This window comes from Dermacentor albipictus, chromosome 2, assembly GCF_038994185.2.
Source record: "Dermacentor albipictus isolate Rhodes 1998 colony chromosome 2, USDA_Dalb.pri_finalv2, whole genome shotgun sequence".
Lineage (NCBI taxonomy): Eukaryota > Metazoa > Arthropoda > Arachnida > Ixodida > Ixodidae > Dermacentor > Dermacentor albipictus.
In genome coordinates this window covers 50,941,550-50,967,614 of record NC_091822.1, presented here as the reverse complement: position 1 = coordinate 50,967,614, position 26,065 = coordinate 50,941,550, and the positions used below count along the sequence as shown (strand labels likewise).

Here is a 26,065-nt window from a genome sequence, read left to right as displayed (position 1 = left end):
GCGCGCGCACAGCACGTATCACGGGCCACGGTCTGCGCGGCCCTGCATTCGAACCTCGGGAAGCACCGATGTGCGGCCTGGCTGCCCCGGGTACCGCGCGGCTGGACGAAGGATCAGCGGCGCCAGAAGGCTGTCTCGTGAGCCGTTGCCACAGGTAGGCTCACGCATCGCCGAGCCGTCAGCCATGCAGTGCCGCCGCTCTGCATAGCATCCTCTTTGAATGAGCTCGTTAATGGCCCAGTAGAAAGCGTACACAGCTAGTGATGTAGTGAGGACGTGTCAAATCAGCAGCTAGGTCTGCTTTTAAGGCTACTATTACGTAAGGGAATGCCAGCAAGGCCAGAACAATACGAGTAAAAACTGTTAGGGAGACAAAGGCGCTAGAAGATTGTCGGGACTAAAAGACAGACTACTTCGCAGAAAATGAGTCCCACAAGTCTAAATGGAGCACGCGTGACAGCACTGCAAGATAAAAATTGGCGCGTTTAGCTAGGTTTATTACCTTAAAGTGACTTGCACCGCTGTTACCCGTGCTCGGGGTTGTCTTGCGGGACGTCGTTTCAGAGGAAGTCGGTTGCGAGGCGACCACCATTCCTGTTATTTGATGCGTCTCTTAGCCGCTGTTTTCTTTCTGGTTGTCCTTTCCGTTTGCTGGCGTTCCCTTACGTGTACCATGTACCAACACGCCCAACAAGCCACTTGCACGAGCTTGTAAGATGGACAAGTTGTTGGAGCTACCCTCTGGTGGATGGCAATTAAGCTTGTAGAATCGCCGAATTATCTTCATTTGTATCTGTACCGAATCATTTTTGTTAGGGGTAAAGAAAGGGATCAGTAAAGTGTAAGTTCATTTCCGCTAGTGCGCTACTTCATTTTAAACTGTGACATAGCGCGTATGGTACCCTTAAATATATATATATATATATATATATATATATATATATATATATATATATATATATATATATATATATATATATATATATATATATATATATATATATATATAGACAGAGAGAGAGAGAGACAGAGAGAGAGATTTAAATTCACAAGATGTGTTTATATTTCGACTGTATTCCTCCGTTGACTAGCATCCTACACCACCTTCGTCCTCGTGACAGAGCTCAATGCTACACGCGCCAAGACTGTGCGCAGGTCATTCGCTACCGCCGCTACCGCACTTACTCAAATATGATTTGGATTGCAACATTTCCTTGTACCGGCGAGTTTTTTTCTGCAAAATAGGTTAACTGGAGCACACGAGGAAGGCCATGTTAAATTCTTCAATAGTTGCTGCTAAAGTAGTTAAAAATTACGCATTTCACCGCGAGCGCGTTTCATGGTCTAACTTTCGGAAATTAATTGCCGCGAGAACTGCCGTACCGGATCGTGCCTTTCCGACCGCAGTAATGCAGGCAGCCCTATTTGAGCAGCGTCGTCTTTTGCAATAGTAATATGATGAGGCCATTTGTAAATATTTACTGCATAGAGTACTGGAAGCTTTGTAACGAGGAGGTGTACTCTTTCACTAAAACATTTTTACTATAGCGCCCATGTGCCATCTATTCTTTTTTCTCTACAAGCGTTAGGTGAATTTCACGGCTTCCGTATTACACCTACAGTCGTACGTGTTTATCGTTGCATAGAGACGCGCTGTCTGATTTCTTATATCTGGCAAATAATGCTAGACGAATGAGTTCAATGTGTAGAATCTTCGGTGTCGAACTTTATACTACAGCAACGGCTATGCAGGGCAAAACATACGTGAGTCAAGCGATATCCCTTAGATTTAGATGAACTTGTTTTGATTTGGTGTTAGAAATGTCAGCAGCCAGTTTTAGCTGACGGCGCGAATGCCTACAAGGCATGGGAGAAAGAGGAGAGAATCCATCCGCATCTGTTATTTAAATACTGCGGTATTATGCTACTTGAGAGGGCACCATCGAGAGCATGTCTGCCGCATTCAACTAAGCTATTATTGATTTTGAAATTGCGCTCCGTCATCGCTTTGAGCGTTATCAAAACCATTGAGCCGGTTTTCAAATTCTTCCGAATGGCGCTTCTAGCCGAACAATGTTGCAGTTATAATTATATTTGCTAATTATTCTTCGAGTCTAACACAGACCGCGTTTCAAAGACTGGTACTTGGGATCGCTGGTTGATGTTCTGTTGCGAAATTGCAACCAGCCTCAGACAGTAATAGCTTTAACTAGCAGGCAAACGTTCAGAATCAAACACTCGGCGTCAGAGGGAGGCGCGGAATCCGATTCGGCGGCAAGGTAACTACGCCTAAATGGCCCTCTCCGCGAAGATATTCGGTGACCGACCGAAGTCTGTCGGTATTGCCTCCGAAATCCCTTACCGCGAACAAATCATAACGCGATCCGGCAACTAAGTCGTCTTCCACGAAACCCCGTAAAAGACGCCGACCGCATTTGAGGTCGGCATTTTGCACTCGTCACAAAAGGCTCGGTAGGCTGCCGCGACAACGAAGATGAGGCTGTGAGAAATTGACCAGTTCTGTACGACCACGACAATGTTGCATTTCGATCAAGCGGTCGCGGTACAACTAGCGACACTCGAAGCTTTATATGTTAAAGCGTTTAGCGTTCATTCGGAACGGGTGATGTATTTGGGACTGCCTAGCTGTTTTTGTGGGCCGGTCGCGAAGACAGTGCTCTCTAAGATAGCTGTAAGAACGCCATGGTGATGCAGTACCGTTAGCGTGCATCAGTACTCTTGATGAGGTCACGAAATTCCCTAGTAATGTGACATAGAAAGACGCGCACTGACCAAAGGAAACTTTTTTTAAATCTGATCGGTGTACCTCTTTCTTTGTCAAGTTTCGTCCCGACCCAGACGGCCATCCGTCGAACTCTCGATTACGTCCCTTGTAACGCTATAGGCAGTGTCCAAAACCAGGCCTCGTATGGCGTGGGGACCTCTGGATTTAAAATGCGTGTTTTAAAGTTATGCTTTTGCTAGCTGAAGGCGCGGGACGCTACTGTACTAGTCGAAAACACGCAATAGAGATCGGGCTTTGGACACCACCCATTGGTGCGCTTCACACAGCGCCCACAGTGGCCGCACCGTGGCCAAGTGGGAGGGCGTCGAAGCGGACGCCCGACGCCTTCCTACTTGGCAACTACCAAAATTATTCACTAAATTATAAAATACCCAACTACAATAACTAATCATATATCATTACCTTCCTAACTAATCAACTAATCAACTAATAAGTAACTGAATGAACTCGCTAAACAAATAAATATAGCTTATCTGATAACTAAACAAAGTGTAAGCGTAAGACAGCCGACCGAAACAGTTGTTACTAGTGGGGAGTGGGGCCACGTCAATGATATAATGGTGCCGTGTATAATTTCAGCACAAACGCATCGCACGTGAGATTATTTAGCCAAAAGTTCCCGTTGCATGTTCACTCTACGAACACCGAGAAATAAATGCTAGAAGTGCCTTTCCTCGTGAAATATTTGCATGATAGCGCAGACGGCCTTCTGGCGCGGCAGATTGCTCCCCTTCTACTTTGGCCAGCGCCTCTGGTGCCACCTTCTGGCTCTATGTGAAACTTTCGGACAAGTTCCACGACCATAAGGAACCCTAGAAGAACCCTGGTACCGTCGTGCGGTGGTACCGGTTGCACTGCGTGGTACCACGGTGGTAAGGGGAGCGTTCCCGGGTTGTTCCCTCGTGACTGCTAGCGTTTCCAGACGCTGTCATTGAGACGCTACACGTCTGGTCGAAGACGCTGACGCTGCGCGGGGTTCCGGAACCTCCCGCCGATTCCAGAACGTCGCTTGCGTGGTTCGCACTTCCGAGAATATCTACGCTACTGATATCAAAGAACACGAATCCTGAAACGCAGAATACAGCAATACAAAACGCTTCTGTAGGAACTACGAGGCCACACCACCCTTGCGAGTCCATGCAGAACACCAGCCAGACGCGTAGGAGTTTTCATAGGAAAGCGTAAAGCGGCACATTTTTCGCAGTAAGCAATAAACTCTATGTTCATAGACTACAAGGTGAACCGAAAAGCTGAAAATGCAAAGCACACAAAATTAACAAAATTAAAATTAAATTCTTGGGCTTTGCATGCCAAATCGACGATCTGATTGTGAGGCACGCCGTAGTGGGGACTCCGGATGAATTGTGACCTGGGGTTCTGGGATGAATTGGCCTGGGGTTCTTTACCGAGCTCCAAAATCTCAGTACACGGTTGTTTTTGCATTTCGACCCCATCGCGATGCGGCCGCCATGGCAGGCAGGGATCCGATCCCGCGGCACCCCAATAACAAACACCCTCTGTGAGAATACCGAGCCACTCAACACATAAAGACCCAATATATGAACGAGAGACCCGCAACGGTCCAGCCAAATTCATGAGGAGCGGATCGTTTCGTTGGAATGAACCCTCGTTTGAATGAACGAGAAATAAAATTCAATTCCTGACGAAATTTCGGGCCACAGCTGTGAAAACCTTGGTGGATTTCATCCTGGTAAATTCTGAAGAAGAGTGAATGCTGAAGGCCAAAATATTTGGCACCGATACTAAACGTGTATTCTCTCTCTCTTCAAGGGTTCAGAACTTGTCGATGGGAAAGTGACATAGCGGAGAGTGGGTGTAGGCCAGTTGGTTATTCATGACTTGGGAAGCTACCGGAGGGAACGCGCGAGACGATAAAAGAGACAAAAACACGAAGTGGCACCAGAAAGTACCACTTGGCTTTCGCGTATGTGTACGCCATAGTTGTAAGAGGGGTGCCAGTCACAATGCATGCTGAAGACACAGTGCAGCACAAAAAACTCCCTTTCGCAAGCAGGCACGCCAAACACATTATTGGATAGTAAGTGGGCTTAATTGTTCATGTTTTTTTGCTGAGCGTTTACGGTCTGTGCCGCTCACACACACACACACACACACACACACACACACACACACACACACACACACACACACACACACACACACACACACACACACACACACACACACACACACACACACACACACACACACACACACACACACACACACGCACACGCACACACACACACACACTGTTGCTCAATACGTGCTTCATAAAAGTGTTTTTTTTTTCAGCGTGAAAGGAGCCCGGAAACACAGGCAAAGTTCCTAGAGCGAAGTTTATCCATTCGTGCTGGCTATATTACGAGGTCCAAAGCAAAAAATAATCCGAGCATCTTCAAGCTACGGCAAACATTACATTTGTTCAGTTCAGCTACGCGGCATTTCCTTATTTTTAACGCTTGACTGAAGTTACGTGAAACACCCTGTATATATGCAGAATGCAACTGACGATGGTCTGCTCCGGACCACCGTCCTTTTCACTGTGTTCTCCCGGAAGAGGCAGGATGTGGGTCGAGGGAGCTCCCGAACAGCACTCTGCAACGTTGTGAAAGTGGTTTAAATCATGCATCCGGGGCCTCAAAGAGGTGCCGCATGACGCTTACGCGTTTCACTCGCAATTACCATTAAATTTCTACAGAACCTTTTCTTCGTATTGTGGTCAAAGGGCGAGATTGACGTTTGCCTAGAACATTTATTGCGCGCACCTCAGCGACAATGACTTAGCCTTACTACATTATGACATTAGACCTTTCGCGGATGATTTCGTTGGCGTTGACCTTGCAGTCTTTTTCTTTTTCATGTTATTACTTTTGCTGTAGCATTCTTGCATGATAGGGAGACGCTTGTATTTACTAAATGCGCGGGTTTCATCATTCGAATGCCGTGGCCTTGTGCTACGACGTTACGGTTACGTAGCATATCAGTACCTACAGTAATATTCTCACTCAGCTGCAAGTTACCGCTCTCGTCCATCTCGCCTGGCTCTTCGCTTGCGCAGGGGAGCCCTGACTGGGAAGGAAAGACTGCAAGATCGTCACCATGGCCGACTCGCCAGCGACCGCGGCGGCCGTCGCACCGACGGTCACGTTGCCCACGTCGTCGCCTTCCCCCAACGAAACCGTCAGCCGCAGCGCATACACGTGAGCGCCCTCCAGAGCCTTGCCGCTTCGGCTTCCGTTTCTGGTCGTGTATGCCCCCGCACTGTGAACACCTGTCACACGCGACGTTAACTCGAGAAGGGCGAAGTGGCTGAGATAAGTAAAGTACCCGTGTCGTTTTGTGCGCGAGAACTTCGCGCATGAGCTTGCCAATTGCGGCCTTTAAAACAAAACTCGAAGGTTCAACTTTATATTTGCTGCTTCCCGTTTCAATTTTAGTGGGTGCTCGTGCTGTTCTCTTTACTTCTTAATTTTTTTCGCGTATGTTCCCTACTGCGTAATAGCGTCACGTAGATTTGGTGCATTGTGACACGCGGCTACCCGGACGTTGTAAACTGGAAAGTGAAGGAACACAAAACGAGGCTGGAACATGACCGTACGTGCACTTTCACTCTTTACAGCCAAAAATATAAATACCATGGCCTCGGCGAACGTCTGAAATTTCTTAGGAAAATATTTTTTTGGAACGCGCTGGCTAGGCGGTACCTCTTGGTTGTAGGCCCAATACGAAGGCTTGGGAGATTCTATTGCGATAGAATTACACGGACTCTCGAGGCACATTTGCGCCGTCGCCGTTGGCGCTCCCGTCGTGCTGTCGCGATATCGACGCATATGCGCGCGGCCCGCACGTGGAGCATTGGAAGGTCTCCATACACGCGAAGTGCCTGCAGCGGCAAAAACTTGCAACCCAAGCGGAATTACCCTCATGCTCCACTCAGTCGGTTCTGCAGCGATGTCACGTGGTGGGTTGATATTCTGTAAGTGCCCAGCTAGTGGACTGTTCATTTCGGCCGCCGCCGATTGGTTGGAGCTGTACGAGCATGTAGGAGAGAGTCTGGGGACGCTTGGCTCCTTCCCGCTCGTGCAGCTCCAGCCAATCAACATTTTAGTAGCATTCGAAATGAACCGTCCGCGAGGTCGAACCTTAGAGAACATCACTCCGACCCCACAGGCCAGCGTTACGCCTCTCACTGCTGTCATGAGCGTTATGCGCACAAATTCTGCATTGCAGCTCAGATCTGTGCATAACACACCGTGGTGCATAGTGTGCTCCGAGCGGAACGCACAGCACACTTCTAGCTGCAAGCGCTTACTGTTTTCTTTCGCTCTGATGTCTTGCCCCTTGGAGGTGCGACGCCGGCAACGCTGGTGGTGCCGCCGCTCATTTTGCCAGCATCACGACAAGCCTACTTGCAGCTAGAGCCCTTTTACTGCTGCGTCGCAGTCATCTTGCGTTCTGTGTCGCGTAAGCGCGACGTCGCCGCGTATTTGTAGAGCCCCGACCGCGGAGCGTCAACGAAACACTGAGCCTTCGCTTCAGTGCTCCTTAATTCGGACGAAACTGCCCGGTTTTTATTTCTTTATGGCAACTTCAGTAGTTTGCTGGCTGTTCGTCGCGACCGCATGAGAAAATTGAGTGCATTGGCATAACGTTATCGGTACTCGTATTGGCTGCCACGAACGCGCGCGTCGTGAGTTTAGCGTGCTCTGGGTATTTGGCATAAGAGTTTCACATAGAATCACCGTCTTACTTTCTTCTCATGCGCATGGGAAGGATTCACTGGACTCCGGTACGTTTACCGAACGGCACCTGCGGCTAACCGAGGCGGCCCGCATGACAGTGCCCAAGCGTTCCGATTTAATTTTTATTCGCCCGTGTTCTTTGCTCTTCGCCTCCGCAGCAAGAAATGAACGGTAGAATCAGCCATCCTTCATCCTGATCTCGAGCTGAGGAAAGGTACAAGTGCTGTCTTGTCGTTATTGTTGACATCATGCAGCTATTTCTTTTGGCGCTTCTTGACCTAAAGGGACAGAATTTAGGCGAAAATCTTTTGTCGGCTTTCACAAAGTAGGTGGCGCTAAATCAGCCTGCCGGCTTGGAAGTCCCGAGATAAATAGTTGAAATGTAGTGTCATTTTCGAGAAATAGCTTATTTTTGCTGATTTCTCGACTTTGTCGTTAGTTAGTAGGTTGCCCTTTCCCGCCTACATGGTATGCTAGATCACACTAGTTGGCCTAGAAATAAATTAAGTAAATAATTGTAAGAACAAAAAAAGAAATCTAGATCCATAGCACATCCTGAAATCTATGTGAAGAGCTTTCGTCAATTCTATAATGAATTCTGTAATACATAATCAAACTCAAAAATTTTGTCCCTTTTATTCCACTTTTTTTACGAAATCGGCGTACCTACATGTGCTTTCGCGCATCCCCCCGTGCCACGCAATGGGACACACGGGGCGATCATCTCACAGAGCTGGTTTGCGTTGGCACGATGGAAGTGCGGGTGCTGTGGTTAGAAGGCGGCTACAACCTGGTGGTTAGAGCATCGGGCTCCTTTGCTGTGAGGGGGGGGGGTGAAGGGAGGTGAGGTTCCATCCCACCGTCGGGCATGTTATTCAGATTTTTGTAAATGTGTAAGCTACTGGGCAATACAGCAGCAGCATATAGCAGGCATGATCAGGAAAGTCCTGGATGGTTGCAAAGCCAGCTTCGCTCTAGAACGTCCGATGGTCGGTTTGGAACCGTGGCCCCCAGCACAGAAACACCGGAGATCTCCCTGTATGTGTTTGTTGTCTCTACCGTGCGAAGCTGCTGCAGTCACCGTCTGATCTGGACGCAGCTTGACAAATACGCGGCCGGGCAAGAAGAGGAGGACACACGCTTCTCCTCTGGGCAGGGTAGGGTGACACGGGCTCTGCGACTTGACCTCCAAAATTGGATGCGGCAGAAAACGGCGGGCATCGAGCCCATGCCCTTCTCGACCTCGCCTGCCACCCTTCGCACCCGCAGGATGCAACCTCTCACCAATTCGGACTGTCGTTTGAGAGCCGTGGAGTAACCGATCAAGCTGTGTAGCGCGAGCAGACAAATCCGCTCAAGCGCTTATGCGAATCGGCTCAAGCGCACATGCCCCCCTGCTTGACTGCGAGAAGAGGAATTCCAAGAGCTGCTGCAGCATTCCTACAACACCTCACACTGCGTCGTACGTTTAGGGCATTGTTTGCCGCGATAAGCTAAAGTATTCATTTCTTCGGCCTTGAGAACACGTGATCGGCGCTTACCGAAATTAGTGAGGATAGCCGCGGCTGTTTTCGCAGCTTAGCTTTTAGCGCTGAACGAAAATTTCAGTCATTGCTTCTCATGTGAAATAGCTGGGAGCCCTTCATTACCACAAATATGTCAGAATTGCTTCGTTTCTTGGCAATAGATGTCAAAAGGTGCGCAGACAGTAATAATAAGGATCATAGTAACATATCTTGTTGCAGCGCAAGAATGATTAAGACGAAGACGAGGAATACAGGACGAGCGCTGAATTTCATCTGAAGATATTATTGGAAAACAACGTATATATAGACGATTGGAAAACACCACAACAAAAATTCATGGAACCCGCGACCAGCAATAATAATGGCGGACAAAGCAAAAAGGCAGCAAAAAAGGAAGCAACACAAAAGCCTCAAATACAAGGAAACCTTCATGGACAGCGGGATGCGCCCCCACGGGCTAAACAAATACTCATATCCCTTGTCCGAAAGAGAACGCTCGTCCTGCGTTTCTTGTCTTCATCTGCGTGTTTTCTTCTCCTCTTCCTTTTTTTAGCGTTGCAGCATATATCACAGTTACCAAATCAACTCTGCCAACTCGTTCCTGCCAACACTGATTGACCCCGACAATGTCGTCAGCAGCTATCTTACCGAGTGAACTTCGTGTCTGTGCTGAATGTTGACCTGTAAGAATTGTTGGTGCTGTTAGATTTATCGGCCCACGGATCTCTACTATGTTATGCTGGGAACAGCATCCCAGCTCGCCAAGCCGTGCGCAGGTCAAGTCAGCGGAAGTGTGGCATGGGGCAGCAGCTTGTCCCGGAAGTAGGGTACGCGCGGTCGGATAATATGGCGGCTGTAAGAGGACCTTCTAGCCTCTGTATTCGCACCAAAGGCGGAGCGGCCAAAGCGGGCAGGCTGAAAGCGGGTAAACTTCCTCGCCAGGCCGCTAAAAGCGGGCGGAAAACGAGGCGATGAGCCCGATTGCTCGCTGGCAGATTTTTTTTACGCTCGCCAGAGCTCTCCGCTTTGCCGCAGGCAGTCGCAACGCCAGACGACGGTGGCTTGCTGACGACGCTGGCACGTGCACGGTGAGGACGGTCAACCGGTGCGACGAGATGGTGACACATGCGCTAGGAAAACGCTAGGTGCTCCGCCTCCTCAGCGGCTCGGGCAGCCAGGTTATTCGTCCGGTCTCAACACGCCCGCGCGCTCACCACCTCACCGCGTTGAAAATCCGCTTGGCCGTTTAGACACTCCGCTTTCGCGTGAATGTGCTTTGACAGCCTTTTACTCGCGGTATGCCGAGTTTTAGAGGCTGTTGTCTCTTTCAGTCTGGTGAGAGTCTCTAGAATAATCAGAACCCGTGTGCAATAGTTATTTTCCTTATATTAGGACGTTTTCGCAATCACGTGTGTTTCCAGCGCACATCGCTCATGTAAGCGATGCTGTAGGCGCGTCGATGGCAAATTCTGGGCGTTTCGAAAAACATTTTACCACTGGCTTTGGCAGATTAAGGCGCAACAGGCAGGTAATTTAATGGAAGAAAAGGAGAAAGGCTACTCTCGTGCATGCGAAGTACCACTGCAAAATTGAGAAGCACTGACTTCCAGGATAACTAGCTCATGCTTCAGGTGCCTTCGTTAAAAGGCACTCAATGCGCTATCCAGCGGCATCGTTGTACAGATCAGTGGGTCGGTTGCACCAATAAACGAGTAAAAAAAACAACAACACACATGTAACGCCTCCGTGAAGAAAAGCTTGTGGCTTTGACGTCGTCAAATTAAGCTGAGGCTAGCACTGAAAACCAAAGCTAGAACAAAAAAAATCTTGTGTATACGCACTGTTTACTGATTGTCGGTTTCTCGCCTTGATTTAAAATATACTGAAGAAAGAAGTATCAGTTTCCCCCGAAGGACGAAGCATCGCTTCCAATAACAAATTAGTAGACAGCCAGAGTAAAGTAAAGCCAAGTAAGTAAAGATAATGGTTTTAGTTACCGTATAAACTTGTAAACACTCGCTTACTAAATGATTTAACATGCGTGGTGTCAGCGCGCACAGTCAAAGATCACACTCCACGACCGCGGACACTCGCAGTCAAAACGCCGGCGTGAGAAGCGCGCGGCTACAGCAGCGAGCGACGTGACTTTCGGGCTGTCTATTGCTTAACGCAAACTGAGCGGTGAGAACACAGCACGCGCAAAGTTACGAGCCTTCGGCCCACCTAGACTCTGCCTCTGAAGCAGATCGTTTTGCAAATAAAGCCCGCGCGATCGCGCGTGGCCGCGCTATACGTTTTGCTGCCCAAGTACAAGCCCTCCCCCATGCGTCCCCTCCACCTGGTTCTTTGGGCGGGACGGAAGACGGCGCGCTTCCTGCCCACTTTCCTCCCGTGAGCGTGCGAGATTCAGTTGCGATCGTGGGCTCACCATCGTACGCTTTCACTCGCACGTACAGCGTACGGCGCGCGACGACGGTGTTATCGCCCCTGGGCTTTATACAGTACATCACGGCGGCGACGAGGGCAAAAATGCGCCTTGAGTGTCCATATAATTCTTATCGTAATGTTGACTGAACTGACCGCCAGGCTAGTCGGCCTTGCTTCATCTTGCAATTGACTTGGCCACTGCAAGAAAAACGTGGACGACAAAGCAGACAACGCCGACTCTCAACTGAATATTCATTGAACACGACGTAAACGCGAAAGCGCGTACGCATGCGCAGTAAAAACCATGGTAAGAACAAAAAGCACGAAAGGTAACGCAATCTGTTGGTTTTGCGTGTTTTTCGAAGAATTAGTTCTCCTTATCGCTTAAGGAAATAGACGGCTGGCTGATGCGCTTCAAACTGTTCTTACTAAAGCGATTAGTGTCAACGATTATTCCTCGAAAAAATTAAAATGGGGCATTTTACGTGCCAATACCACGATCTCATTATGAGGCGCGCCGTAGTGGGAGACTCCAGAAATTTCAAGTATACTTGGGGTTCATTACCGTGCACTTAAGTATGAGCACACGGGGGTTTTCAGCCCCATCTAATTGTGTCCGCCGTGTCCGGGATTCGAGCCCGCCAGCTCGTGCTTAGCAGCTCAACACCACATCCCATGGCAGATGATTATTCTTTTGTTCAAGTCGCTACGTATGTATAAGATCGCCGTGTAATTAAGACCGCCAGTTTTTGTATTGTATGCGTATTCACATTCACATTTACGTCGTGTTCATTAAATATTTAGTTTAGAGTCACCGCGGTCCGTGTGTGCTTCTGTGTATTCCGTGTTGTTTGTTACTCTGGGCAAATCAATCTATCGATGAATGCTGAAGATATATGGGTATTCATTTCAGGTTCTCTCGTAGAACAGTACTAAAATGAAATCGCGGGGCTGGCAGGGAAGCATATTATGCGTCTGGGGAACTTACGCAGCCCAACTTTTGTTATCACATTCTGAAGTCAATATTGCTGACGAAGTGCGTCGTAATAACGTGGCTGATCCTTTGCTGGGGAAAAAGCTACAAGGAATTTATCCGGTATGTTCACTAAGCCATGCAATTTCCTTCATTTCTTTTTCTTTCCAGGAGGAACCTCGCCGTCGTTTCGCAAGAGACCACGTGAGTGGATGGCGCAATTGTTAGTCTACAAGGCTGTTCTTTGCGGGCTTTCTCTCATTGTGACGCCTGACTTCGCGGTGAAGGTTTCGAAGATAACTCAGAAAAACGATGAGACAAAGTTCTGTATAGCAAAATTGTGGTCTGGCATTTTGGAGTAAACAAAGGCGCCAATAATACCGCGAATACTTAGATAAGCTAGAAAATAACGATGCTAGAGTTTGAGATGAATGCCAGCTTGGGTTATTTGCTTTGTCCGAGTGACAGATTTCTCTCGGAGAAATTACCTTTTGGCTCGCGTCATCGCGTCCTTCTAGCAACGGTACACGGAATTGCAAGGAACACTTATTGGACGCATACGCATCGTCAACTAGAGAGTCCCGAACAATGTACCGCTGGGTGACGTTGGATGTGTGCCGAAGTCTATTCGTTTGCAATGTTAGCGCAGGCGCCGCAAGTCGCTCGTTAAGCATGGGGCAGTGATTACGGCAGGTTCTAATATGTTAGCCGTGTCGTGTAAGAATAGATCTTAATCTGAGTATGAAAAGGCGGTTTAAAGCACGGACATTTTAGGGAGGCAGTGTAATCACGTGGCTGTGCAGGTATGCGTGTCCTGACAAGAGCTTTCTCGCGGTTCGTATCAACGTTACTAGACTAGCTTCGTATCACGGGCCAAACCAGAAGGCTATCAATCGAAGGCATGGCGGGATCGATCCTAATCCGATGAAGAATGAGTCATCGCGAGGATATTGCGCGAACACCTGTGCTGTACGCGCGCAAATACGTACATTCCCAGCGGAAGGAAACCTTAGCTCAAATGACCTGGTTGGAGGGCCGGCGCGGCGCAATCGCGACAGGTGGCGCTGTTGTTCCTGAGCCCGCCGATAGCGACGGTGTCGGGCACATTCCATTTTCGAAAGCAGGAGTAGCTGGCAGAAACCGACCCATCTTAAACCTGTCCTTTCGAAAGCTATCATATGCCTCACTTTTCTGCCAAGCTATGCGCCAACGTAGCTGCGCACGTAAGCCCATTTATTAGTGGCACGAGCATCGAGTGACACTCTTGTGTCTTGGCCAGCCCTTCCCGTTCGCCTCGTGAAACGACCGGGGCTGAAATTCAACATAAGTCCGAAAAAAATTGCAAAACAACAGTACAGTACAAAATTCGTGGGTTTCATAATATATATAATATCAGAGCATAAGTTTAGTTACAACTTGAGTTACTGAAGTGTCTAGATTAATTAGAATTAGAAATCACGGATTACCGCACACAAAAGCACAGAATCGTGGACTTCAGGGACCCGCCCCATGAGCACGACTTTGACGAAATTAATATAAACCCGGAAGTAGAAAGCGGAAGTAATGACGTCACAAATGAGTCACACACAAAGAGGGGGCATGCTATTTAACTGGAAAATTAACGGAAAACAGTTGTCTCTGAGTCCAGTTCGTGCTCTGCGTTCGGCTCAAGTTAAACTAAAGAGCACCAACGCCGAGGGGCGAGTGCCGCTGAGAGACACCAAAGTCAAAGACTAGGGTCGCCTACTATTATATTTTTTTTTTATGCGCGGCCGGTATTATTGATGGTAGTTTCTTTATCGCAGCCACGCTGATGCATAACTTAGCCGGAAACTGAGGCATATGACAGCTTTCGAAATGCAGGCTTTAAAACGGGTCGGTTACTGCTAGGCACCCCTGCTTTGAAAAATGGAATGTTCCTGGCACTGTCGCTGTCACCGCGCTCGGGAACAACTAGATCCGCGTGCCGCAATTTTTTCCGCTCCGGCCACCAGTCCCTTGCGCTAATCTTTTTCCGCTGCGACTGTATACCTTTATTGTAGCAATAAGTACCCAAATCTTAAATACGGTTTGTAACGCGCGCTTGTCCAGGATACAGTGTAACCACGTGGGTGGGCTGGTCCTTCAGAATAAATGTCTATCGACGGGGTTTTAATGCGATAGCTATGTTCTGATTTAAATGGGCTTCCGTGATAGCTGGGTCAGAGTCATTGAGCAGGAAAGGAAAGCAGTATATTGCCGTTTTAGAAACATTGTCGCTAGAATTAGCGATCTTATTGTAAGTTTAGTGACACATTTTTCTATTTCGTGACCGGCGACCTTTTAAGCTACATAGCAGAACAATTGGCGACATTTTAGCGGCTTTGAATTTCGGAATGTTGCGTCGAAAATGACCCTGTGGAGGACACTTTGTTATTCAAGTCCAACATGTATGTGGCCGAGATGGGTTGTATGAAACGTTGGCTCTGTGAGCGTGATGAAATAATGGTCGCCTTCACATTTGTGGCATTAATATAATTCACACCACGCTCGCAAAATGCTATTAAAAAAAGAGCATTTACGAAACCAAAATAAATGGGTCCTAACGAAATTGTTCTGCATTTTCACGAGCTACGTTTGAGTGGCGGACATTGCAAGAGTTACAGCAAATTCCTATAATCTGTTGCACTCAATTTTGTGATGAGATTTTGAACGCAGCAGCTGAAAGCAAGACAGGTCGACTGCAGAAGGAGTAGATATTTTAGCAGGTGGGTCCGTTCATACGAATCTCTTGTGTTTTGGACAAATCAATACTGCGTGGAGCATTCAAGTAGACAAAGAGTCGAAACCATGGCATTCGATCTGCATAAGGGTCACGTACTCTACGTCGTAGCGTTAACATGCTACCAAATGTGCGTCGCAGGACGGTATCATATCCGTTGATGACCGCTGAGATGTAGAAAACATGCGGCGATAATGTGATCCACGTGACGTTGCGGTGCAAGGAAGATAAGATTACTCGTGTACTTTTGGATCGTGCCGCCTTTGCAACTTCGCATTGTGAAGGAAAACGCTGAACCTTAGCTGTCATCGGCAGTGTTATGCAAGCAGATTGGCAAAATAAAGATTACTACACACTGCTGGCAAATTCGTTATTCCAAACTGAAATTGACCATAGACAAACCTGAGACGTTTTGTTAAATGATATACTCTACGTTAGCCTGCAGCATAGTGTTCCAAAGCACCTGCGTTACCTAAGATTGACTAAAAAGCTTTAGCGACACTGCAATAAATTTCAGCGAAAATTTAGCGATATTTTTGTGTCACTCTAAAAGAATCACGACAACATTGGTCTGCAGAGGCATAGTGGATTAGTGTAGCTGGTTGACATTCATTTTATTGACAGCACAACTGTACCCTGTCTTGATCACGTCATTTCACGAGACGTACAGAGGCACATCAGAGAAGAGAGATGGCGTCTGTGTGGGTGTCCGGGAGGGAGGCACTGGATTCTGCTATGCTTTACATGGAAGTACATAGTAGAAAGGGGCAGATAAATAAACGTACATGATAAATAATGTTTGATGAGATAGGAGGATAGAGATAGGAAGATAGAGATAGGAAGAACTACATGCCAAGAAAAACTAATTGCAAAAAAAGATCACTAGAAGTCACAGATTGTAGAGTCGGTGGTATGCAGACTTCACCGTACACTTATCGCATAAATAGAAGGCATTAGCCATAATAAATTACAGTCGCTATTGTGTAGCATGAGCACCTGTCAGTCTTCGGTTTTCCGCGTAGCTTTTCTTTGTCTTCAAGACGCTAAGTCAATGTCATCCTCGATATAATCAAATCACTTCACTCAAGAAGCAATTCCTGGTGCGGTATATGAACCCGTGTAAACAAAACGTTCTCCTAAGTCACCCGTGACTAATGGACCGCGGTAGATCTGTTTATATACAATATGCTTCTTCTAGCTTAAGCTATTCACCAGAAGTTTCTACGCGCCTCTTATTCTCCCTTAGTTGAAGCTGCTAAGTGTATTTGCTGCGCAATCAAATTAATATAAGGACAGTAAACATTGAAGTGGCTTACGCTGACCAGTTATGATTCCAAAACACTATTTTCGTTAATTTCACGGTAATACAGTGAACCCCAAACGAAAAATAACAGCCGAATGTCAGTTGGAATTTTGGACCGTCACCGGAGTGGCGTTACGTCAGTGTGACGTCATGAATTTCGAATTACTTGTATTTGCCAGTATTTTTTCCACTGGGGCTTAGAAAAAGTGCTTTCAGCTTGCTAGGTTCATTCATTGGCTCTCTTGAAGTACAGCGTAGTCCATGATAGAAAATTGACGAGGCTCAGGCAGATGCCGTCAGTCTATTATGTCGTGGCATGGTGGTGCGGGAAACTCAAGGCAGTGGCGGGGCCCGGCTTTCGTTTTTTCATCTTTTATGGCTCTCCGAACCTCTTGCCAAAGCGGAATTTTGGCCTTGTTGAGGGCTGATTCGCTTACACAACGGAAATTCTTATCTTTAGCGTCTCTTTAACACGTTGAAGTCTCCATGTCGCTGCTCTAATCACGCCATCCCCATAAATAGAGGCGGACATGCAAGTCGATGAACTGAAGGCACATGAGGAGGAGGAGGAGGAGGCGGAAATAACTTCATTTCGTGTCCTGCGAGTTGGTGGGGAGTGCCAAAGGCCCCGCCTAGGGGACGGCCGGGAGTTCGTGGGTCCTGGCGGCATCCTCGGCCCGCTGGACGGCCCATAGTTGATGCTCGAGGGCGGGGCTGAGCAGCGCGGCTTCCCAGCGCGTGCGAAGGCTGTTGCTAGAGGCCGCGTTCTCGTTATATATGTGTATCCCTCGGCATTCCCATAATACATGCTCCAGAGTGGCTCTGGATTCGCATGTGTTGCATTTGTCCATTTGATACATATCCGGATATATGATGTGCAAGAGCGCAGGATTCGAATACGTCCTAGTTTGTAACTGCCGCCATGCGACAGACTGCTTTTTTGTCAATTTTGGGTGAGGTCATGCGAATATTGGTGAGGTCGTGGGTGAGGTCGTGGGCCTGTAACCTATAGTGTTTCGTAATGTCATTATATGTTGTCATTCTGTCCTCCCACTCATTTACTGCCCCGTCACGTCCGGAGGGTGCCGGGCGTCGCTTGCGACTGCGGCTCGGTACGTAAGCCCTCGAGCCACGTCGTGTGCCGCCTCGTTGTTGCCGCCCTGCGCGAGGGTGCGAGCGGGTGTCCATGTGATGTACACCTTTCTTTTGAAATTTTGGCCTCCTGGAAGAAGAATGTGTAGTGCCTTCGGGGAGATTCGGCCGTTGGTAAAGTTTCCTATTGCCGTCTGAGAGTCGCTGACTATCACGGTTGCGTTAGTCTGAGCTACTGCGAGCGCTATGGCTACTTCTTCAGCTATCTCGTTATTTGTGGTGCGTATCGTCTCGCACGTCTTACACTGTTTCTCGCTATCGATTACGGCTGCCGTAAACCCTCGTCTGCGACTGTATCGAGCTGCATCTACGAAGACTGCGTTCTTGTCTCTGCCGAATTTCTTTTGTATCTGCTTCGCTCTGTTCTCTCGTGTGTCCTTATTGTGTTCTGGGTGCATGTTCTTTGGTATTGGGGGTATTACCATTGTTTCCTTCGTCTCTCTTGGGATGTACACTTTCACACCGTGTTGTGTGTGGCAACCTATGTCTAGTCTCTCTAGGATGTGTCTGCCGGTTCTAGTCTTAGAGAGGCGTTCATATTGTGCCGTACAATGCGCTTAAATGAGCTCGGCTATCGTGTTGTGGAGGCCTAATTGTAGCAGCTTGTCCGTGCTGGTACTGATCGGTAGCCCTATGGCTAGTCTGAATATTTTCCGAATGAGCCATTCTAGTTGGATCTTTTCCGCAACCTGCCATTTTAAGTACGGTGCTACGTATACTGTTATACTTATTACGAAGGCCTCTATTATCCTGATCGTGTTTTCCTCTCTCATCCCGCTATGTTTGTTTGATATCCTCCTGATTAGCCTCATGATTTGCGCTACAGTTCCTTCCAGTCTTCTGATGGTTTCTCGAATGTTGCCCTTGACTTCGATGAGGAGCCCCAATACCCTGATCCTGTCTACTTTAGGTATGGATTTCCCATCGGCCGTCTTTCATTGTATCTTGTCTCTATCGGTGAGATCTTCCCTGTAGTTACCTGTATTTAACTGTATCTCGTCTCTATGGGTGAGATATTCCTCGTAGTTGCCTGGTTTGCGACCTCTGCGAGTCGGTCTGTACAGTAACAGCTCCGATTTCCCTGCCGAGCAGGTTAGCCCTGTCCCCTCTAGATATCGTTCGATTGTTTCGAGCGCTGCTTGAAGCGTTTGTTCTATTTGCCCATCGCTTCCGTTTCTCACCCATCAGGTGATATCGTCAGCGTATTAGGTATGGTTGAGTCCCTCGATTTCTCGTAGCTTGGCTAGCAGCCCGATTAGCGCCAGATTGAATAGCATCGGTGATAAGACCGAGCCCTGTGGCGTATCTGCACTGCCTATCTCGATCTCCTCCGAAACTAGGTCCACTATGTGATCGGTGCCTTTCTGCCCGTTAGTAAATTGCGTACATAATCGTACGTCCGTTTTCCCAGTCCTAGTTCTCCTACTCTATCTAGTATTGTTGCATGTGTTACGTTATCGAAGGCCTTTTTTAGGTCCAACCTGAGAATTGCCTTTGTCGATCTTCCCGAATCTTCTATGATCTGATGTTTTAGTTGTAATAGAGCGTCCTGGGCTGAGAGATTTCTTCTGAATCCTATCATCGTGTTTGGGAGCGCGTCCCTGTCTCGAGGTAGGTGGTTATCCTCGCTAGGACCACGTGCTCCATGAGTTTCCCCACGCAAGAAGTGAGAGATATGTGTTTCAAATTATAAATCTGCAGTCGCCTGCCCGGTGTAAGTATTAACACGATTTGTGCCGTCTTCCATTGCTGTGGAATCTGCCCGGCCTCCCAGCATCCGTTAATATATTCTGTTAACTTAGTTATAGACTCATCGTCCAAGTTCCTTAGCGTTTTATTCGTTACCCCGTCTAGGCGAGGTGCGGACTTGGTATTGAGTTTCTATAGGGATGCCCTGACTTCTGACTCGCTGATTTTGCTGTCTAATTCATCATTTACCTGCCCTGTGTAGTGAGGGTGTATGACGGGCATCGCTTGCGAGATGTATCTTTTCTCAAATTCCTTGAGGAAGTCCTGCTCTGTCCCCAGGTACGCTTGTATTAGCCGACTTATATCTTGCCTATGTGCCGACTTGGTCCCGTCCGTCCTAACAAATATCGAAGGATGTTCCAAGTTTTTTTCCATTCCTATCTGACTGTCCATGTCGTTGCATTTTTGTTCCCACTGTTGTCTGCATAGCTGCTGGGCGTACTGTTCTATGTCCCTGTTCAATTTGCTTATCTTTCTACGAAGCGTCCGGTTGTGTTTTTGTTCTTTCCATCTCCGATGCAACCCTGCCTTAGCTTACCATATGTGTAGAAGCTTATTGTCCACGTAATCTAAATGCGCCTCCGGCAGGACCGTTTTCGTAGCTGCCGCCATATCTCCCTTTAGTTTTTCGGTCCAATCCCCAATACCTTGTGTCATGTCGTCGGCCTCCTCCCTTATTTTCCGGAATTTGTCCCAGTCGACGATCTTAAGTTGTCTGCCCTTTGTCTTGCGCGGTCCTGCCCTTACTGTTATTTCTAGTATATTGGGATCGCTCCCAAAGTCGTGTTTCGTATTTGTCCACTGCGTGTCCCGTGTGTTTTTGGTGAACGTTAAATCTGGCGTAGTATCAGCGCAAACGCTGTTACCTATTCTAGTGGGAACCGATGGGTCGGTCACGATGGTCAGGCCTTCCTGTTGCGCGTCTAGCCAGAGATTCCTGCCTTTTTGAGCTTCGATTTTGTATCCCCATGCCGCGTGTTGGGCGTTAAAATTGCCTCCAATCACTACCGTTCGGTTGTCCGCTATGGCTAGGGCTTCTTTTAAATAGCGTTTGAAATTTATGGTGTTTGCATTTTGGACTGCTATAACTATTAAATACGAAGAGACTGTCCTTCGTTTTCCGCACGGGTATGAGTTCGATAAGAATGTGATCGATTAACTTAACATCCTTGTCGTGTTGCACGACCGAATGATTTCGCTTTACCAACGTCGTTAGCACCTTCGTCTCCCTTTGCCAGTACCAAAAGCCTTGTATCCCGACAATTTTGCCAGCCCGTGCGTTTCTCGCATCATATTAATATCCGGGTTTTCTTTGTCTTTAAGGTGTTGCGGAATGTATCTTTTCGATCATATCCTATGTCATTCCATTGCCAAATCGTGTCTCTATTTCGTCTGTTCATGGCGGCGTTACAGGTTTCCTAATCCCTCGGAGGGCACCGGGGGCCTAGTGTACGGCTTGATGGCCGTTTTAATCGGTCCTCCCCTATTTGTTTGCGGTCTCCATATTGCTAGTTTCGCTTCGAATTCGGCCATCATTTGTCGCACTTGCTATAGTATCGCCGTTCCTAGCGCCTTTATCTTTGCCTCTATCTTTGGCTCAAGCCTCATATCCAGTTGTTCTAGTTTATTCATTCTGTTTGATGCTGGCTTCGATTTTCTGTTCAAATTCCTCCTGTCTTTCTTGGAGCGTCGTGGCTGGCTTGGGTTTCTTTACTCCGGTTTCAATCGGAGCGTTCTCGGTTTTACGTTTAATGTGGGTGAGTGCTACGTCTTCTTCCATTGCTGTGTCTTTTTGCTCCCTCATAACTCGCTAGGTTTCCTCGTTGCGTGGCACTTTCGCGCTCCTCAAACGGTTGTTCTCTTTTCTAGGTGTACATTGTGGCGCAAAATACATTTCTGGAAAAGGGACAGAAGAAAGGGAGACAGTGAAGCGCCAAACTACCAGCTGTTTATTGACAGCCTGAACAAACGTATAGAAAAAAATACAACTTCCGCTCATGCGCAGGGAGCCAAGGTGTGACAGAACAACGTGATCATGATAACATACTTTGGATGAACCACATTTCTGCGGAATTTAATACGATAGATGTATCGCTGACACAATCAGACCCTTTCTTTTTAATATAAAACGCTTCCAACAACTCCCTTGCAGTTTGGTCCCTACTTCTGCCAAGAATAAATACTCGTTCAAAGCATGGCCTACAACGACAGGCTTTACAGTGCGCAGAAAGATACGCGTTCTCACTCTTGCCGATGCTATTAGCATGCTATTAGCGTGGGAGCACGCTAATAGCAGCGGCAAGAGTGAGAACGCGCATCTTCCTGCGCACTGTAAAGCCTGTCGTTGTAGGCCTTGCTTTGAACGAGTATTGATTCTTAGCAGAAGTAGGGACCAAACTGCAAGGGAGTTGTTGGAAGCGTTTTATATTAAAAAGGAAGGGTCTGATTGTGTCAGCGATTCATCTATCGTATTATATTCCGCAGAAATGTGCTTCATCCAAAGTATGTTATCATGACCACGTTGTTCTGTCACACCTTGGCTCCCTGCGCATGAGCGGAAGTTATATTTTCTTCTATACGTTTGTTCAGGCTGTCACTAAACAGTTGGTAGTTTGGCGCTTCACTGTCTCCCTTTCTTCTGTCCCTTTTCCAGAAATGTATTTTGCGCCACAAAGTATACCTAGGAAATCTAAGCACCAACTTGCCCAAGAAGAAGTCCTTTTGGTCGTTCTCTTCCCTGAGTTTTCTAGTTTCATCCATAAACGCAACATTGCTCTGCCTGATCTGCGCCAATTCTTTCTCTAGCGTCTTAACTCTATGTTGAAAAGCAGCCTCTGCCTCCGCGCCCGCCCCGGAAGCCGCGTCCGCCCAGCTCACCTGTAAAGGTCCCGCAGTGCCGATGACGTTGCTCTTTCCTTTTGGGATTTGAGATCCTCCTCCCCCTGTGATCCGGGCGGTCCGGTATTGCTGGTCTTGGGTCTGGATCTCGATCTGGACCACGATCTCGATCTGGTTCTGTTGTTGGACGTCGAGCGGTACCTTTCCCTTTCCTGGAGCTTAGGGAAGTCTTCCAGACCTGATCCAGCTCTCGTTCGATGTTCCGACCGTTGTCTCCAGTCTTCCAGTCCTGGCCTGTACAGTCTCTCAGCTTCCCTTTCGTAGTACATCGCTTCTTCTTCCTTTCGTCTGGCTCGCTACCAGCGGCGCCTCTTTACCAAGTATGGTAACTTGTATCGGGCCTTACATCGGCGTTCTGCCGTAGGGTAGTCTGCAGCAGAGCTGGCACTTCACTTCGCAATCGTGGAGCTGCGGAGGGTTCTCCATCCCGCAGCCTCTGAATATCCTGCTGTTCGGGTTCGGGTGGACATCGGGTCTGTGACCGAGGCGTCCGCACTGGTAGCATATGTCTATTTGCTTCCGGTATAGTGAGCACTTGACCAGTGCCCTTCCGTATCTCACGTAGTTTGGGACGTGATGCCCGTCGAAAAGGATGACGTTCGTGGTGTTCCCCATCCTTTTGGCCATGAGGGCCGCCAGATTCCTTGGTGTTACTAGCATCTCCAATATTTCTCTAGGAGACACCTCGTGCGTTACTCCTCTTATCACTCCCTTAGATGTATCCTCCGGAGCCGACTCGTACGCGTTGGCTCCGAACTCCTTGTCTCCCATCCTCAGTCGAGTGGTGGTTCTGTATTTTTCGGCGTGCTCTTCCGATGGCGTGCTGATCACCAGAATGTTCTGTTAGTAGTTGGCACACACCGTGTCATATTCCGCTTCCTTCCTTGGCATTCCCGCAGCGTTGTCCACGCAGCGTTCTAGGCTATTGATCCCATAGCTGGTTACCTAGAAGCCGTCACATGGGCGCACTATTATCTTGTACTCTGCCTTCGGCGAACTGGGCATCCTGCTTGCCGCCATTATTTGTCTTGCTTTCTGTCCCTTGCTCCACCTATTGTTGAATGTATTCTCGCATGAGAAGCGCGCTGCCTGATCCTTGTTTCCGTGAGATTTTGTCTGCTCATTGGCACATCCTCCTCTCTTCACAACACGCCAACCTGCTTCGTCCTCTTACTGTTCTCTCGTTATATCCTCTGCTTCTACGCTCACCGCTGTCATCTTGCAGCTCTAACCCGAAAAGAGGCAACCTCGCGGGGCTCAAGCCACCAGCTTTGTAGGGTCAGGCTTAGCGGCCGTGTCGGCGTGGCGTTATATAAAAGTGGTCGATGTGCCGAAAATAAACGGTCCACTTACTTGAGAATGACATCAGGGCGGTCCGTGGGACTTCGACTTCCTTCTCGATAATAAGGCGTCGGTGAATTCTTCGAATGTACGCCGAGAATAATAATAAGGCACATGAGGTAATCAGATATTTGTGACCACTTTGCCCCGTGCTTCCAATCGCAATCTCTAGGCTCACTGGAAACCGTGCCGCTGTATTGTGAATACCACTCATGAATTAGTCGCTGTTTGAGCAACCTCTTTTATAAAATAAGGCCTTTTGAACTTCGTGCGACAAAGAGCGCACCTATGAATCTCTCGCTTACTGCACGCTTAAATAGATTCCGTAGAGCTGCGAGCGATATCGGTTTGCTGACTGGAGCAATGCGTGCTTGTACTCATTTCTTTCGCAGCGAACTCGACCAGACCCGGGAGCGCTTCGTTCTGTTCGTGATGATCACCCTGCTCCTGCTCATCAGTCTCACAATGTTGGGCATACTCTTCACGCTGCTCTCGAGTGACAGTGAGTGAAGCATCTGCGTAGGTGTGCGTGTAGTGTAGCGTAGTGTAGTGCAGTGTATCATTCCGACGGAGGGGGGGGGGGGCATCGGCATCGCTGCGAGTGACGCTGATGTAGCTAGAAAGAATGCTATTTAATATTTGCGAACTTGAACTTCTCGGGAGAACAGTGAACAATAATGCGTAGAAGTAGCTTTATTTTCAATACTTCGTACATGGTTGCTGAAAAGCCCTGGAAGACAACGTGCAGAAGTGGCAAAATTGCACAAACATCAATACTACATCAACTTAGGTTATATGGTTTGGACATATGCATATCAAGTTATTCTTTTTTACTGTCCTCACGACCAACTTCCTTTGAAGTCGTGCATCGTTATGACATGCTTTGTTTTGACGCTCGCCACTCATTACGTGACGTTTCTGAAGCTTTGTCATAGGGAAACGTAACATTGTATGTATGAGTTTGCTACCTGCCCACTTACAGTTTCAATATTATGACTTACGGCAGGTAATTCATGACGAACTGGTCGATGTTCACCATAATGAACTCATCACCAGATATCCAGAACTCGCGAACATACACTGACATCCATTTGGCCTCTCATATTTCTTTAAGGACTCCTACTGTGCAGGCTTATCAGATCCTATCTTAGAGTTCTGGGATGGCAGTAAAAGCGGGATAAAAATAGACTCACTCCACTCCACGGAACAGACTGCAGCCTGTGCCACACTGTCAGAGCTATAATGCATTTCGAGTTCAAAAATGACTGCCGATTCTCGAATTGCCTAGAATACCAAGTGAGGTCGCAAAAAAAATAAAGAAAGCTACGCCCATGGGCTGATTGCCTTAGAATTCACTACGACTGAACGCAGTGGAGGAACTGCACAGCGTGTTCTATAGTGGTGTAACGCCAGTTAAAGATCGCGAGAACTAGCACAGGCAAACGCCACGTACGCCGAAGTTGTTCGTGAAGTGGTTGCTAAGCTGCGATTCATGTATTAAAATGCACTCTATGCTACGCACCTGACAGTTGTTTTTATAAATTTCTCAGTTTTCCTTGTCTATATTAGCTGACCTAAGCGAGAGGCAATTTGTCTTCATTAAGTGTCTCATATCATGCTCTTCTCTCTACCCAACAGCCGCTTCTTTAACGTCGGCAAAAAGTAAGCGGCCGCATGATTTCTTGTTCTCGTTGAGTACTCTACCTTGTGTGTCGTATATTCCGTTTGTGCGTCAATTGTGCTTTTTTTTCTCGCGCACCGAATGCAACTGCGGAGCGCATCGCTTAGTCGCAAGAACAGCCGCAGGGGTTCGGTACGAACGCTTGCCGTGTTCTTGCCGTGGTGCCTGCTGAATACGTTTGGCAGATGCCCAGGAAATATTCGACTAGGTAGAGCGTCTCTACGCATTCCGCGTGTTTCGCCGCCCTTTCTTTCTTTGGCGAAAGCGTCTGGTTCTGTGACGTCGCACTTAACCTTGTACTAATCATTTTCTAGAAGCACGCGGCCCACCCAACGCCCTGCGTGAGTGGACTCCAGGACGTTTAGCGAGGTTTTACACGGCATTACCCAGCGTCCCGAAGCTCTGGAGAATGATCGCAAAGCTTACATTCCGTAGTTTCGGAACTGGGAGGACGCTTATTTCACGCCCTGGAGCCACACTTGGCCGCACGCTGAGTGGGTCGCATATTTCTGACAAAAGGTTTGCTCGGCTCTCGTTCCAGGAATCTTCGCAGACGGATTCCAGGCAACAGTCGTGGGTGCCGGGCCTTTATTGTCTCGCTGTCAAGGGCTGTGAAGACAATCAGCTTTTGCTAAGGAAAATTTAGATATATTTCGCAAATAAATGCATGTATGCACTGAAA

General features: G+C 47.9%; 1 protein-coding gene across 3 annotated transcripts; it reads left to right on the top strand.

The window, feature by feature from the left end:
* Window positions 1–26,065, top strand: LOC135904277 (uncharacterized). Of its 3 annotated transcripts, XM_065434904.1 has the most exons (6): window positions 1–154; window positions 5,889–6,030; window positions 12,670–12,702; window positions 24,095–24,204; window positions 25,341–25,364; window positions 25,925–26,065. In XM_065434904.1, the coding sequence occupies exons 2-6, from the start codon at window positions 5,930–5,932 to the stop codon at window positions 25,996–25,998; spliced, it is 342 nt and encodes a 113-aa protein (XP_065290976.1). In that variant the 5' UTR covers window positions 1–154; window positions 5,889–5,929; the 3' UTR covers window positions 25,999–26,065. The 3 variants fall into 3 exon arrangements, with proteins under 3 accessions (XP_065290976.1, XP_065290977.1, XP_065290975.1); XM_065434905.1 differs by lacking the exon at window positions 25,341–25,364; XM_065434903.1 differs by lacking the exon at window positions 25,925–26,065 and having other exon boundaries at window positions 25,341–25,918.